Raw genomic sequence first — 14,697 nt, forward strand, 5'->3', positions numbered from 1 at the left:
TGGGAGTGTAAATTAGTTCGACCATTGTGGAAGACAGTGTGGCAATTCCTCAAAGATCTAGAAACAGAAATACCATTTGACCCAGCAATCCCATTACTGGGTATATACCCAAAGGGTTATAAATCATTCTATTATAAAGACACATGCACATGTATATTTATTGCAGCACTGTTCACAAAGGTAAAGTCTTGGAACCAACCCAAATGCCCATCAATGATAGACTGAATAAAGAAACTACGGCACATATACACCATTGAATACTATACAGCCATAAAAAGGGATGAGTTCATGTCCCTTTCAAGGACATGGATAAACCTGGGAACATCATTCTCAGCAAACTAACACAAGAACAAAAAACCAAACACCACATGTTCTCACTCATAAGTGGAAGTGTTGAACAACAAGAACATATGGACACAGGGAGGGAAACATCACACACTGGGGCCTGTCGGGGATTGGGAGGTTAGGGGAGGGATAGTAGGGGGTGAGGGGCTGAGGAGGGATATAGCATTAGGAGAAATACCTGATGTGGATGACTGGGTGATGGATGCAGCAAACCACCATGGCATGTGTATACCTATGTAACAAACCTGCACGTTCTGCACATTTACCCCCAGAACTTAAAGTATACTACTACTACTACTAAAATAAACTCAAGATCACACTCTGAGAAAAGGGAGAAAGTTCATGCCAAAGAAACTCACCTATTGATTAAATCTTTGCTTTTACTTCCATTGGAATAACATCCCAAACTTGTGCTGAATATACTGAGATTGGAAGAGAATGAACCTCTACCCATAACCTTCCTACTCACTGGCAACACCCAGAAATGCTCTTGTGTTCTCTGGGCTCAGGTACAAGCAGTTTTCTCATATTCTGTATAACTTCTGTAGGTGACCAGGTCCCTCTCAGAACTCAAGAATATGGCCTGCATGCCTGTAATCCCAGTCCTATAGGAGACTGAGGCAGGAGGAACACTTGAGGCCAGGAGTTCCAGACAAGCCTGGGCAGCAGTGACACTCCGTTTCTACAAAAAAATAAATTAGTCGGGTGTGGTAGTGCAGACCTGTAGTCCCAGATACTCAGGAAGCTAAAGTGGAAGAATTGCTTGAGCCCAGGAGGCTGAGGCTGCAGTGAGCTGTGATTGTGCCACTGCACTCCTGCCTGTGTGACAGAGTGAGACACTGTTGCGAAAAAGAATTACAAAAGCTGTATGATTTCACTGTTGTTACAGGTGACAAAAACTCTGCTCAAGCAAAAAGGGAGATTTATGAACTCTGTCCAGGCATGGCTGGAGGGAAGCTGGCCATAGGCACATCCAGAACCATCGATCCAAATACCACTAGAATGCCCCCACCAACACACTTCCTATACAACTCCACGTTTTGGGGTATCAGTTTCTTTCTCTCCAGCTGGAGCTCAGCTAGGTGTGTACATGTGTGTAGTGGAGAGATGGGGTATTGGTGACAGATTCACATTCTTATGGCTCATAGCCCTAGAGGAGTAAGAAAGTAGACTCCTCATCTGCTTATAAATGTTGGAGAAATAGACTGGTACATCCTGGGTCATATGCACAACCCAGGGTATAACCACTGTCCACAGAGGAGAGCTACCAGAAGTAGCAAATCCTGGGGACGCGTCCACACCTCTGTTACCAGAGGAGCAGCAACACAGATGCTGAGCAGACTAGCACTAGAGCCACTTCAAAATGGAAATCAACTCAGCACTAGGCAACTAATGTGTACAGTAAAGGAGAATGCTACACAAAAGTGAACAAGTATTCACACATGAAGCCTTGGATACACAGCTTTTATAAAAGTAACAGGCTCTGACAAGGAGTAAGTTGTGAAGCTCAACATTCATTTCATCTTTCTAGAAGAACAATATCTTTTCTCTGGTAAGATTAAAAAAAAAGCAACAAGTTGAATAGAAGTGGTGATGTGTACTGACTTTATTGCTGGCTATCCGGACAATCTGTTGCATTATTCCCACGTTTAGCAATGCCATCCCCAAGTGAAATAAAGGACAGTCACACTGATCTATATCACTTTGGAATATTTATTGTATTTCTTAATGCATTTCTTCACATGTATAGCACTCTTTAATCAAGAATATAGTCATCTACTTAGAATCACATTATCTTAAAGACGCATACTGGAATGACAAGCAAGTTTGAAGATACAATATCAACAATTCTAATCATATCAATGTATTACTTTCATGGACATTGCACATTCTATGAAGGGTCATTTATTCTCCCCAGTACTGGAAAGGTATGCATTTAACCATGTGGCCAGCCAGAAAGGCTATTTTATACGGAGTGTGTTACTCATAAAAAGCCTGTCCTTTCTCTAATATTGTATATTACACAATTGTAGCTACATCTGAAGAGAAGTGAGTTTCAATAACCACCATCGCCTAGAAACATGAATAAGTTCCTATATTTAGGACCAGAGGAATGATATATTGCACTGTACTATGCCTACCTCTCTCCAGAGGCCAGCTGTCTCACCTGTTCTTCAGGGTGCCTCGAATTTTTACCCATCTGTTGTTATCCAGGATGCTTCTGAAGTGATTCCCATGAGCTTCAATATCCTGTCTGGTATTGAGGATACTTCTAAGGAAGATTTTTTCAAACCTAATCTACCTACCATGTTTATTCCCTGACACTAACAGTTCACTGACTCTTTAAATCCGAGACTTGTCCATCATTATTTTCCCTAGTTGGATAAGTCTGAATTAAAGGCACTTTATTAAAGGAAGAAGCCTTGGCAGAAGAAAAACCATTGCTCTGTAGAAGTGTCATTCAATATTTAAAATCTTCTCTGAACCAAAACAAGAGCTTGAAAGTAAAGTACCTTTTATTTTTTAACTCTGCTCTCATTGCTACTAACGATTCATGGTAAATTATCCCACACAGCCCTTCTTGGCTTGTGAGGCAGTACAGTACAAGTAGCCCACTGGGACTCAGTAACGGAAATATTCTCAAGGATCCTTGAGGATACAAAGGAATATTGGACTATTTTAAAATGAGAAAACTGAGAAGATCAGTTAGGTTTCTAGCCCTCTTCCTATAAGCCTTAGTCTTTGCAAAGCACAGAGAGATGATTCATTTGAAATGGTTACTTTTCCCTGCCCTCAGCCACAAGATGATGTTCCTGCTTGCCTTCTTGGGCATCTGTTTAGCTACAAAGCAATATGGGAGGAAGTAGGATGCTCTAGGGAGATAAGATGTAATCACAACATTAGAAGCCCTAAAGAAAAGTCAGAGGAGGTTGAAGAAAAAACAGTCATGAAAGAAAGATAACATATATGTGATTTTGCAATTAAAATCACACATATGTTATCTTTCTTTCAGGACTAATAATAGTTAAGAGGAAACGCACATCAATTTCTAGGGCCTGTCTTAGGGAAAGGGTCATATTTTTAGCATACATACCATATTCAGTGAAGATGCATTCAATATAATTACCAATTATAAAGACAACCTTCTCAGCACTTAACCAATGAGATAATTATTAATGCTCCTTTTTCTTTTTATTAAAATGTCACAGCATGCCTAGAGAACAGTTTATATGGCTGCATAAAGCCTGAAACACTAGAATAAAACTAATCAAAAACCACTTGTTAAATACACAATTATAATTATTGATGTCCTTTCAATTAAATCCTATGTTTGTAAAATGAAAAACACGCAGCCTGGTACAAATATCCACATTTCAATTTGCGATCTGCTGCATTGGCATGAGCTTTGGTGAAACCTGGTAAAAGAGGGAAAAAAATAAAATTATGAAAAATGGGATCATATAAATCTCTCTCCTTTGAATTTCCAAATTTCAATCATGTAGGCAACAAGCAGCCTTTCCATGGACATTCCCTGGAGTTACCATATGATTTTCTACTCTGAAGCACTGAGACAGAACTGTTCTGTTTACATTTTGGGTATTTCGTAGTTCTCAACCTTCTTGTATTAGCTCCTAAATTAAGGATGAACGAGGCTGGCAACAAGGAGCTGGTGGAAGAAGAGCAGAGGGAAACAAAGTATCCCAATAACCAAGCCACTGTCAGATGGATCACTGATCTCCGAGACTGATGCCTCTGAGACTTCGCTTAAGACACAGCACAAACCCCAAATCTCCAAAACCTCCAAATAGATTCAACCAACTCACAATTTTTTTGAAAGATGCTATATGTGATTTTTGGATTACTTAGATACATATTAATGAAGAGATGTATGGTCTCTGACAAATCTTATCAGAAATTTCATAATCAGAAGAGAAATGATACAAAGGCAATAAGAGAATTCCAAGTTATTAAAATCTGAAAGTAATAGCATTAAAACAATTAACTGTTGATAATAATTATGTTCAGTGTATAAAATAGCAAATGCTTTTCTGCACATCTGCAAGCATAGAAAAGTGACAATGAGTCTATACTCAAGGTAGAGCTGGTTGCAGGAGACACATAAATATAAGTGGTCAACTTTAACTGTGACAGATTTTTCAAAGTATGGTACCAGGTTCAGATTCCTTAATTCAACATGGCAAATATTGATTGGGTTCTAGTTAGTAACAGTCCCCATGGAAAGCACAGCAGGAAATACCAAAATTTGGGTCTTTTTTTTTTTTTTTAATTCTTAAGGATGTGGCAAGTGAAATGAGCCCAATTAGCATTTTACCTTCCATAATAAATAATATTTTCTTAAATTGATAAATGAACAAATGAATGAATAAATAGATAATTATATAGGCTTCAAAGAACTAGAAGGGAAGTTCCTAATAGAGGTTAAATCAGTATTAAAAACTGAAAGAACAGGCAATTATCTGGCTTTTATGAGGTTAAATATTTTTAGTTCATTTAGAAATAATTTCTGCATTAGATCTTCATAATTAACTCTTTATAGTATCAAGAGTTATGTCCTGTCTTCCATTTTTCTACTAAAATATTAAATCAGAATGACAAATATGTCTACTAAAAGAATAAATAAGAAGAAACAAGAATAAGTAAGTTCAGCATGGTTTGGTACATAGCTTAGGATAAATGAGAGTTCATTATGACTTATTTCTAAGAGCAGACATGTAGACAAAATAAACAGAATAAGTAGACAAAAGTAACATCATATATATGCACAGATCTTCAACTCTACTAAGAATAACATTTAGTATTTAGATAATTATGTCTCACAGTTCATTTTTTTAAAACAACAGAGCATCTGCAGAAATAATCTAGTGAAAGTTTTTTTTACTACATATCATTTCCCACAGTTGCTCCATATAACTTCCTTAAAAAAAAGCTGGACATCTAAATTTTTTAAATTAAACACCCGATCCTTTTTCTTGTCATGTCAGCCCTATTTTGAGCTCTTAATGTCATTTATATTATCAATGTGAAAAATTACATCAAAAAATAAGATAAAGCTTTATATAGACTGACTTTGCCTGCTTTGTAATGAAAAACATATACTAAACCACCATTTCTCATTCTGTTTCCCCAGTCTCATCAACATTGTAAGTTCATGCAAGTCAAAGGAACTTATCCTGCCATGTGATCTACAGGCTAAGCACAGGATATGATTTAGGTATAGAAGGTAAGCCAATGATTTGTCTTCCCAGTGCATTAATATCCCAAAAGTATAACTCTGGTAGAATGCCAGTTCATAGTAGATACTGAGAATACAAATTTATTTAACTTGGCAAGGAATACATGCCTGGCTTCTTTCAGATTCCACTGCAAACATATCAATAAGCAATGCTTTTACTAGTTTTTTGGGTTTTTATCTTTAGGTGTATTCCTGCCTGAAGAATACGGCCAAGGCTTTTGGGAGTAAGAATTATAAATTAGTTCCATTTTACTCATATTTTACAGCTCAATATGGAACATACGTTGGGTGTATGACTTGTGAGGCCTGGAAGTTTATTCTACCACATAATGTTTAAATGTGGATTACATTTTTAATTTTTTAAGTTAAACATACGGTTTTTTAAAAACACCTATTTTACATAGCTTAAGCATTCATCAGAAAATAAACAACCCAAACAACCAATTGAAAGCCAATACTTTTAATAGTAAAAACTGCAATTACTTTTCCATCAACCCAATACTTTGGCCCATCAAGTAACTGCCATACAGAATGCTGTAAGTATAGACAAAAATAAATTTGAGATATTCATTAGCTTGTCGCAGTTTTACTATGACATCATTTTGACTATTTAAATATTTGGGAGACAGACTTCTGTCAAAATCTGAGGACAATGGGAGAAAAATTAGCCAAAGGACTCCTTAAGTTTTGAAAATGTTGGGCCCTAGAACCATAAAAGACAGACAGAAGACTATATTGAACTTAAAAACCTCCATGCACCAAAGAAAACAGTGAAAAGGCAACCTATGGAATGGAAGACAATATTCACAAGTCATATCTGATATGAAATTAGCATCCAGAATATATGAGTAACTTTGACAGTGTCACCAGAGAAATGCAAATCAAAACCACAATGAGATATCACCTCACCTCATGTAAAACTGGGCAACCATTGTGAAAAACAGTATGGCAGTTCCACAAAAAATTAAAAAGAATTATCATATGATCCAGCAATTCCAATCTTGGGGTATATATGTAAAAAATTTCAAAGCAGAATCTCAAAGAGATAGTTGCACATCCATGTTCTTTGCAGCACTATTCACAATAGCCAAGAGGTGGAAGCAACCCAAACGTCTACCAACAGATGAGTGGGGAAAGAAAGTGTGGTATATATGCACAATGAAATATCATATAGCCTTAAAAAGAAGAAAATCCTGTCATACATGCTACAATACAGATGAATCGTTATGCTAAGCAAAATAAGCCAGTCACAAAAGGGCAAAATACTGTATGATACCACTCATATGAGGTAGCTTGAAAAATAGTGGTTGCCAAAGTCTGTGGAATTAGTCTTTAATGAGTAGAGTTTCAGAGCTGCAAGTTACAAAAGTCCTAGAGATCTGTTGTACCACAATACACTTAATATTAGTCAATTGTACACTTAAACATGGTTAAGATAGTAAAGTTTTTTAAGGCTTTTATCACATTTATTTAAAGATAGGAAAGCATTACCGAACAGCATCACAATCAAGCATTTGTAGAGCATGAACATATGTACACGGCTCTACCAATAGTGCTGGAGACAGGGGAGCATTTATTCCCCACTTCTCATATTCCATTCCATACTGAAGGACATCTATCTGTGTAACTATCCTGGCCTCCGGTGTGTACCTTAGTGATATAATTAAATGATGGTTTGGGCAGAGAATTGTAACATGTGAAACTCAGCCTGACTCCTCTTCTTCATTGAGGTTTTCACCTAGAAAGCAATGCTTTGTTTTGCTCTCAGCCATGTGGAAGGAAGCTCAGCAACGAAGGCTCCCCTCTTGTAGGAGGCCTGGGTTTCTCTGGTGCTGCCTATACTTAGGAGCAAAAGCCTCTGTGTTTGTAGGTCTCATACCTGGGAAGCCTGCTGTGGCTGTACACCTAAGCCACATCCCTTACTCCAGTCTGTACAATAGCAATGCTTTTACCTCTACCTGTTAAACTCCTTTCTCTCAAGGGATTCAGCACTCAATCCCTAAGAAATAGCAAAGTCCCTATCTTCATAGTAACCACCTTTTGAGGGAGAGTAATCATATGATTGGCCTCTCTAGTTGTAAACGGCTCCTGACTAGAATCTTATTTTGGGTGTGTGCCGAAGGTTCCAGAAATATAGCAACATTTGCATTTCTACAACAAAATTTCCACAGCCTCTATTGAAGTTCCAGACATATATCACCTTCTTAAAGATACTTCCCTCTAATTGAAAACACCAACTCTCAATTAATACAAAATCAGGAACACAACTGTGACAGTCATTACAGATTTTTTAAAGAAGCTGTTTCATGTGAAAGCTAGAGATCATATTTTTTCCATTTTCCAAGATGTGTAACTGAACATTAACATATTTTCTTCTCATTATAAATATATTTCATTTCAATTAGATTGGTTCTTAAAAGGGTATGAGAATTATATCCCTTTCTGATATGGTTTGGCTGTGTCCCCACACAAATCTCATCTTGATTTGTAGCTCCCATAATCCTCATGTGTTGTGGGAGGACCCTGGTGGGAGATAATTGAATCATGGGGGCAGGTTTTTCCCCTGCTGTTCTCGTGATATGAGTAAGTCTCTGATCTGATGGTTTTATAAAGGGCAGTTCCCTTGCACACACTCTCTTGCCTGCTGCCATGTAAGATGTGCCTTTGCTCCTCCTTTGCCTTCCACCGTGATTGTGAGGCCTCCCCAGCCATATGGACCTGTGAGTCCATTAAACGTCTTTTTCTCTATAAATTACCCAGTCTCAGGTTGTCTTTATTAGCGGCATGAGAATGGACTAATACACTTTCCTTCATTTCTTCAGAGACATTTTAGTCTTACTTTTGGTTGACTTCAAATAGACTGAGCCATGTTTTCAATGTCATTAGCTAGGTGATTGACTTATGAATAAGCACTTATTTTAAACAGCAATGATTTATATTTCAGTATTTTTCTGTTTTAAAAAGGGATTTGGAGGTTTCTTAAATAGATACTCTCCTGATGTTTTTATTTACTTTGTAAGTCTGAGTGTTTTATGTACTTATCTTCAAATACAGGGCACATCTGTTTTGTGATGATTAACCTGGTGATATCAGACACCCAACATTTTAAGATCTTCAACAGATGAAATATGGCATATAATTTAGAGAAAGTCATAGATGGGTCTAAAAATAAGGAAGTATCATTTCTCCATATATGGCTGACATTTTTCAGCTAATCAAGTTCAACCACAGCTGACATATAACTAAAGAATAGAGTATTAAAAGGGTTTTCATGTAAAGTAGCTTAGAGCTGAAGCTTGACCTTGTTTCTAGCAGCTCCTGGTGGTTCATCCCTCTCCTGGCTTCTGAGTCCTGAGCCAAACCTTGGCCCGTGAGTCAGAGCACAACTCTGTTCCCGCCTGCTTTCATCTAGAGACATCCTTCCTTCTACTCCCGTTCACTGCAAAGGTCAACTCCAAAAATGATCATAAATTAATGGTTCATGTCCTGTAAACACCCATTAATAAAGCCTATAATATAGGACAAGTGGCTCAATTTGTTCACATAAATACTTACGGCAAAATCACACCCAGTACTCTTCTGTATGTCATCCACTGTCAGGCCTTCCCAGAGCTCAATCAGAGTCAGCCCTTTCTTCTTGTCCACATCAAACACAGCCTGTCAGAGTGGGAAGAAAAAGGAAAATGACAAATTCCATCACAATAATTATTAGATGGCACAAAACAGAAATAATCTCTCAAGTTCTATAAAGGAAAGACAAGACCCAGGAAAAAAGAAAAATCAGCAGTGAGTGAAAAAATGTCAACTGTAACTATGATATTTTGGTGACAATAAATGCCAACTCCCTAATCAGCAATTAGTTGTGGAACAGTGTTGATGCCAGAAAATAAATGAGTGTTGACCATGGCATTTGTTACTATTGCAATCAGCTTTTAAAAACTACCTTCCTTTTGTTAAGTCGAACACTTTTGTCCAAATGTGAATTAGTGATTAATAATGATTCGAACAAAGAAAAGGAATGAAGAAAGAGGGAAAAAGGGAATATTTGGAAGGTGAAAGCACATGAATGATGGGAAAAAGTTTATAAATGCTATTGGGTAAAGAATTACAGAAAACAGAATAAGGTGTTCTGCAGTGTCTAAGAGTAATTATAAGAAGATAGCTATCTTGGCCCTGAAAGACATGCAGGTAAGTGTTAAAATACTCTTTAAGTCCTATGAAAACATATAGTCTCAAAAAGAGTGCATGGGAATCTCCTCCCTTTGCTATGCAAATCTATGAAGATGCTTGTATTTATGACAAGCACCAGAAAGCCAATCTCACCTGAAACATTCCATCATTCTGGTTCATAACACCAGGTGTTGGTAGTGCCAACTGGCATAGCTTGACCTCAGCAGATAGACCCAATCTGTTGTATCTGATTTAGAACACATGCTTTCACACTTAGAAATATAATAACTCGAGTGGAAGTGATCTAGAGGTCACTTAACATAACCTTCCACTCAACAATTCTTCAAAACATTCTTCTCAGGTAATCAATGGGGCTCTGCTTAGATACTTGCAGTGGCAGGAGGCTCACTTATTTCAAGGCAGATTGTTTATTGAGGGGAAGCTCAAACCATAAGAGCGAAAACTGCTTCTCCTATGGCTTTAACTCCATGCTAGTTATTCTCCAGCATATTAAGCACTGTTCCCTCTTTCAGTTCTCATGGTTAGTTTCATCTTGCTCAGACTTAAATGTTATGCATCCCAGAGCTTCCCTCTCCTCTAGAGTTAACCTAAATTCAACTATTATTTGGAGGCTTAGAATCTTTCTTTTTCTTTTCTTTTCTTTTTTTTTAAGACAGAGTCTTGCTCTGCTGCCCAGGCTGGAGTGCAATGGCCCAGACCCTGCTCACTGCAACCTCCGCCTCCCGGGTTCAAGTGATTCTCCTGCCTCAGCTTCCCAAGTAGTTGGGATTACATGCCCAGCTAATTTTTGCCTTTTTAGTAGAGACGGGGTTTCACTATGTTGGTCAGGCTGGTCTCAAACTCCTGACCTCAGGTGATCCACCTCCCTCGGCCTCCCAAAGTGCAGTAATTACAGGTGTGAGCCCCACGACTGGCCGATGTTTCAACTGAGTTGTCATTTTTGAATACACTCCTAACTAGGAGGGTAATATCAAGAAACAGCAACATGTAGAGAAAAGAACCCTGGCTTTTGAGCTGAATGAGAATTCCACTCTGCTGTACAACAGTTATGCAGCCTTTGGTAAACCTGTCTTTGCATCTGTACACATATATAATAAAAATGTACTTCCCAAGGTTGTGATACAGGACAAATGTAAGAAAACATATTCTGAGCACCATTCCTGAAACAGTGGGGGCAGCATACAATCATGCTTTTACTTTTTACTCCTTAGTTGTGAAACATCTCACTTGTATGTGAACTCAGATCAAAGCCCTGAAATGATTATTGACTCCAGTTGATTAATATTTTTCCCCAGAAACAAAATATCACTGGGATCAGTGATAATTGCATTCTTGGTTTGTCTGATGAATTCAGATAACCTGGTTGATGTTACTGGAAAAGAGAGTTGAAATATAAGATGAAATATTTCAGTAAACTTTCCTTTTGCTTGAATATTTTATGTTCCAAAAAAGTTTTTTTTTGGCAGAAATGTGTGTTTCAAGAGGAAAAAAAAAAAGGATAATTTAGGAATGTTTGGATACTCATTAGCTTGCTTCATTCCAAAATGACAATTAATTTTTTTTTTAAATGAACACTTTCTTTGCAGAAAATGTGTCTGGAGCACTATTCATATGATTTGCTTTTTCTTGCATTCTGAACAACTGTCAATTTATAAAAATAGAACAAATAAGAAAAAAAGAGCATCTGGATTATATTATTAAGAACAGGCATGGAAATGATTTAGAAGATAACTGTGGTATCATAAATTTAAGGCTTCAGCAATCACAGAGAATAAATCTATGGCAAATTGACTTATTGCTTTAAAAAAACCTTGTTAACATATTTATCAAATCTTAATTAGATATATTAGAAAGCCAATTATCTATAATTTAAAAAAGGAAACTTACTTTTGAAATATTTAGGAAACTTCCCATTTAGTGATATAAGGTGCAAACAAAAACTTGACAAAAATGGATACTAAAACCTAAGAGCCACAATAAATTGTTCAACTATCAAGATTATTGAAAGTACTTTGTCTAAGAGATAAATGTTAATTACTTTATCGCCACGACAAAATGTTGCATTATAGTTAACAGTTAATCACAGCCCGGGTGCTGGTGTGGAAGGGCATCTTTCATTACCTCATTCTAACTGCTCAAAACTAGGAAATCAGGGTCATAGCATCCTCCAAATTCTCTTTCAAACGGCAAATGGACAGAATTTTCTCTGGATCTGATAATGGCATTCTAGTCCCTTGTTAATGAGGGCTGGACACATTATTTGCCCTTAATGGCACTGCATTCTCATTACTCATTCAACAGGTATTTATTGAGCACCTACTATGCACAGAGCACAGCAATAAACACGCAACATTCCTTTCCTTGAGGTACCCAAAGTTCCAGACATAGATGCCCTTCTCTTTAGTCATTCTTCTATACAATGTCATCTATCAAGGCTCCAATTATCCCCATATATTAATGACTCTCACAACTGACTTCTCTTGTGAGCTCCAGATCCAAATCTCCAATTGTTTATTGCAATCTCTGACTGGGTATTCCCAGGAATATCACATTGAGGCTGTCCAAACTGAACCTATTCATGTCTTGCATTATCCTCCCACTTCTGCAGGAGGTTGCAGTCCTGGACTTCCTAAAGGATACACAGGTCAACTATCCTCTCTAGTTAGAAAGCTTAGGAATCATCTCTGTCTTACCAACAATGTACAATTAATGAAATTAGGTTGAGTCCAGCTCCTAAATCTCTTTCAAATTTCTCCATCTGTCCCATGGCTTAGAATCTTGAGATTTCTTGCCTAAATCTACAGATCCTTTCAACTGGCTTCTGCCTTATCTCTTTCTCCTGACTCCACATACAAGCTGACAGTGTTTTATTCTAATGCAAATCTAATTTATTGTGTCCCCAACCTAAAAAGAAAAATTCACTGAAGAGTTCCTTACTGTCTTCCTTATAAGACCCAACGTTCTTAACAAGATATCTACATCCCTCCACGACTTGACCCCTCACTGTCGTTTCCACCTCAGCCTTCAGAATCCAGCCATGCCCTTGCTCCAACCAGTTCCACTTGCAGGTTCTAGGACAAGCCACATTTTCTTCACATCTGTGTGACTCTGCATGTTTTCTTCCTTTTTTCCAGAAGTTCTTTGTTGTTTTTCTTTTAACTTATGAAATTCCTAGGTTGGGCACAGTGGCTCACACCTGTAATCCCAGCACTTTTGGAGGCTGAGGCGGGCAGATAACCTGAGGTCAGGAGTTTGAGACCAGTCTGGCCAACATGGTGAAACCCCATTTCTACTAAAAATACAAAAAAAATTAGCCAGGCATGGTGGCGCATGCCTGTAGTCCCAGCTACTCAGGAGGCTGAGGCAGGAGAATCACTTGCACTTCAGAGATGGAGGTTCCAGTGAGCTGAGATCATGCCACTGCACTCCAGCCTGGGTGACAGAGTCAAAAAAAAAAAAAAAAACCCCACGAAATTCCTACTGATCTTTCGAGGCTCACCATTCAATCCAGTTTTCTCAGCAAGAAAAGCACAGTATTCACCGAGTTCAGGTTGGCACTATGCCAAACATTAGATAAATGGTGGCAAGTTAGACAGGCAGAGATTAGAGTTTATTTCAATATAGTGGCTTGTGCTAAGTTAGGATAAGTAAAAGAATTCAGAGAAGCACCCAGAAGATTTGGGGAGGGATACGGAAGACTTGCAAGAGAAATATATAGCCGAGATATAAAGGATGACCAGAAATTAGTCAGATGGATGGGGTGGGAAGAATATTCCAGAGAAAGAAAGAGGATGTGCAAAGTCTCAAAAGAAGATGGTCCAGGGAAGAATGGAACGTAGTTCACAGCATTTTAGTATGGCTCAATGGGGAAAAGTTAAAGCAGAAAGAAATACACTAGAGGAGAAAAGGTACGTACTATGAAATGCATTGCAAGATATGTTAAAAGCTTGTATTTAATAACACCAAAAAGCTTTCCCTGACACCTCTGCCCACAATACTGGGCAGCTTTTCTCCATGTCCCTAGATTAGCATCTGGTGTGTGTCTCCATACAGCCTTTATCTAGTCAATTACTCTGACTGCTGGCAAGGCTGGAAGTTTGGTGTCTCACCCTTCTTCCATGTTGTCCTATAGGACACAGGCTTTGCTTTCCTCCTTTCTGTAACCCACTGTTGGGAACAATCTGGTTCAAAAGTTTTTAAAATGATAGTAAAGTTAAGTAACGATGTAAGTTATAGCATAAGAATACATTAGATTATTAGTGCCAAAATGAACAGTGGGCTAAATAAATTGTTGTGTGCTAAGATGGTGCAAAACCTCCTCATCATGAAAAGGGAAACTGCATAAGGTTTAAAGGACAGGTAGTATTTGGGGAGGCTGAGGATCAGGTGGGAGGTATGGCAGGTAGAAGCACTGAACTGTTAAGAACAAGGGCAGGGCACATGCAAAGGTAAGGAGAGGGCTGAAAGAAGCAGGAGAGGACCCATGGGAAGAATGTTTCTGGAATGATCTTTAGAAGGACTACCACTTTATTTAAAAGGAAACAAACAACAGGGTCAAAGATTTCTTTGCTTTTATCTTCAAAGTAATAGATTATTTTCAACAAGCCCTGTTCATAATTTCCAGGGGATTCAAGAAATGGTAAAGATTCAGAATAGATAGTGGGATAAAATATTCTGCCCGTTTATCTATTTATTCTTCTCTATCTGTTACCTTCATGGCATTCCACATAAGCAGTCCTGGGGAAGGCATCATTTAGGACAGGACCTCCCTTAAAAGTGGCTTCTGGGAATAATAAGCCTCCTAGCCCACTTCAAAGCCTGCTTTAGGGTGCTTATGCTCACACCTCAATTGGGTTAGTGAGTCAGATTAATGCCAAGACACTAATGCTATTGTTCTTGGCAAATGG

General features: G+C 38.0%; 1 protein-coding gene across 2 annotated transcripts in view; it reads right to left on the reverse strand.

The window, feature by feature from the left end:
* Positions 1–2,040: 2,040 nt before the first annotated feature.
* OXCT1 (3-oxoacid CoA-transferase 1) overlaps positions 2,041–14,697 on the reverse strand; it is a 136,071-nt gene continuing 123,414 nt past the window's right edge. For both annotated transcript variants that reach the window (XM_012435458.2, XM_012435459.2), the window contains exons 16-17: positions 9,155–9,256; positions 2,041–3,761 (exon numbers count right to left, since the gene is read on the reverse strand). In XM_012435458.2, the coding sequence (XP_012290881.1) occupies positions 3,720–3,761; positions 9,155–9,256 (144 nt within the window). In that variant the 3' untranslated portion in view covers positions 2,041–3,719. The remainder of the gene's footprint in view (positions 3,762–9,154; positions 9,257–14,697) is intronic.

The sequence above is a fragment of the Aotus nancymaae genome, unplaced genomic scaffold, assembly GCF_030222135.1.
Source record: "Aotus nancymaae isolate 86718 unplaced genomic scaffold, 86718_ANA_hifiasm-v0.15.2.pri h1tg000014l, whole genome shotgun sequence".
NCBI lineage: Eukaryota > Metazoa > Chordata > Mammalia > Primates > Aotidae > Aotus > Aotus nancymaae.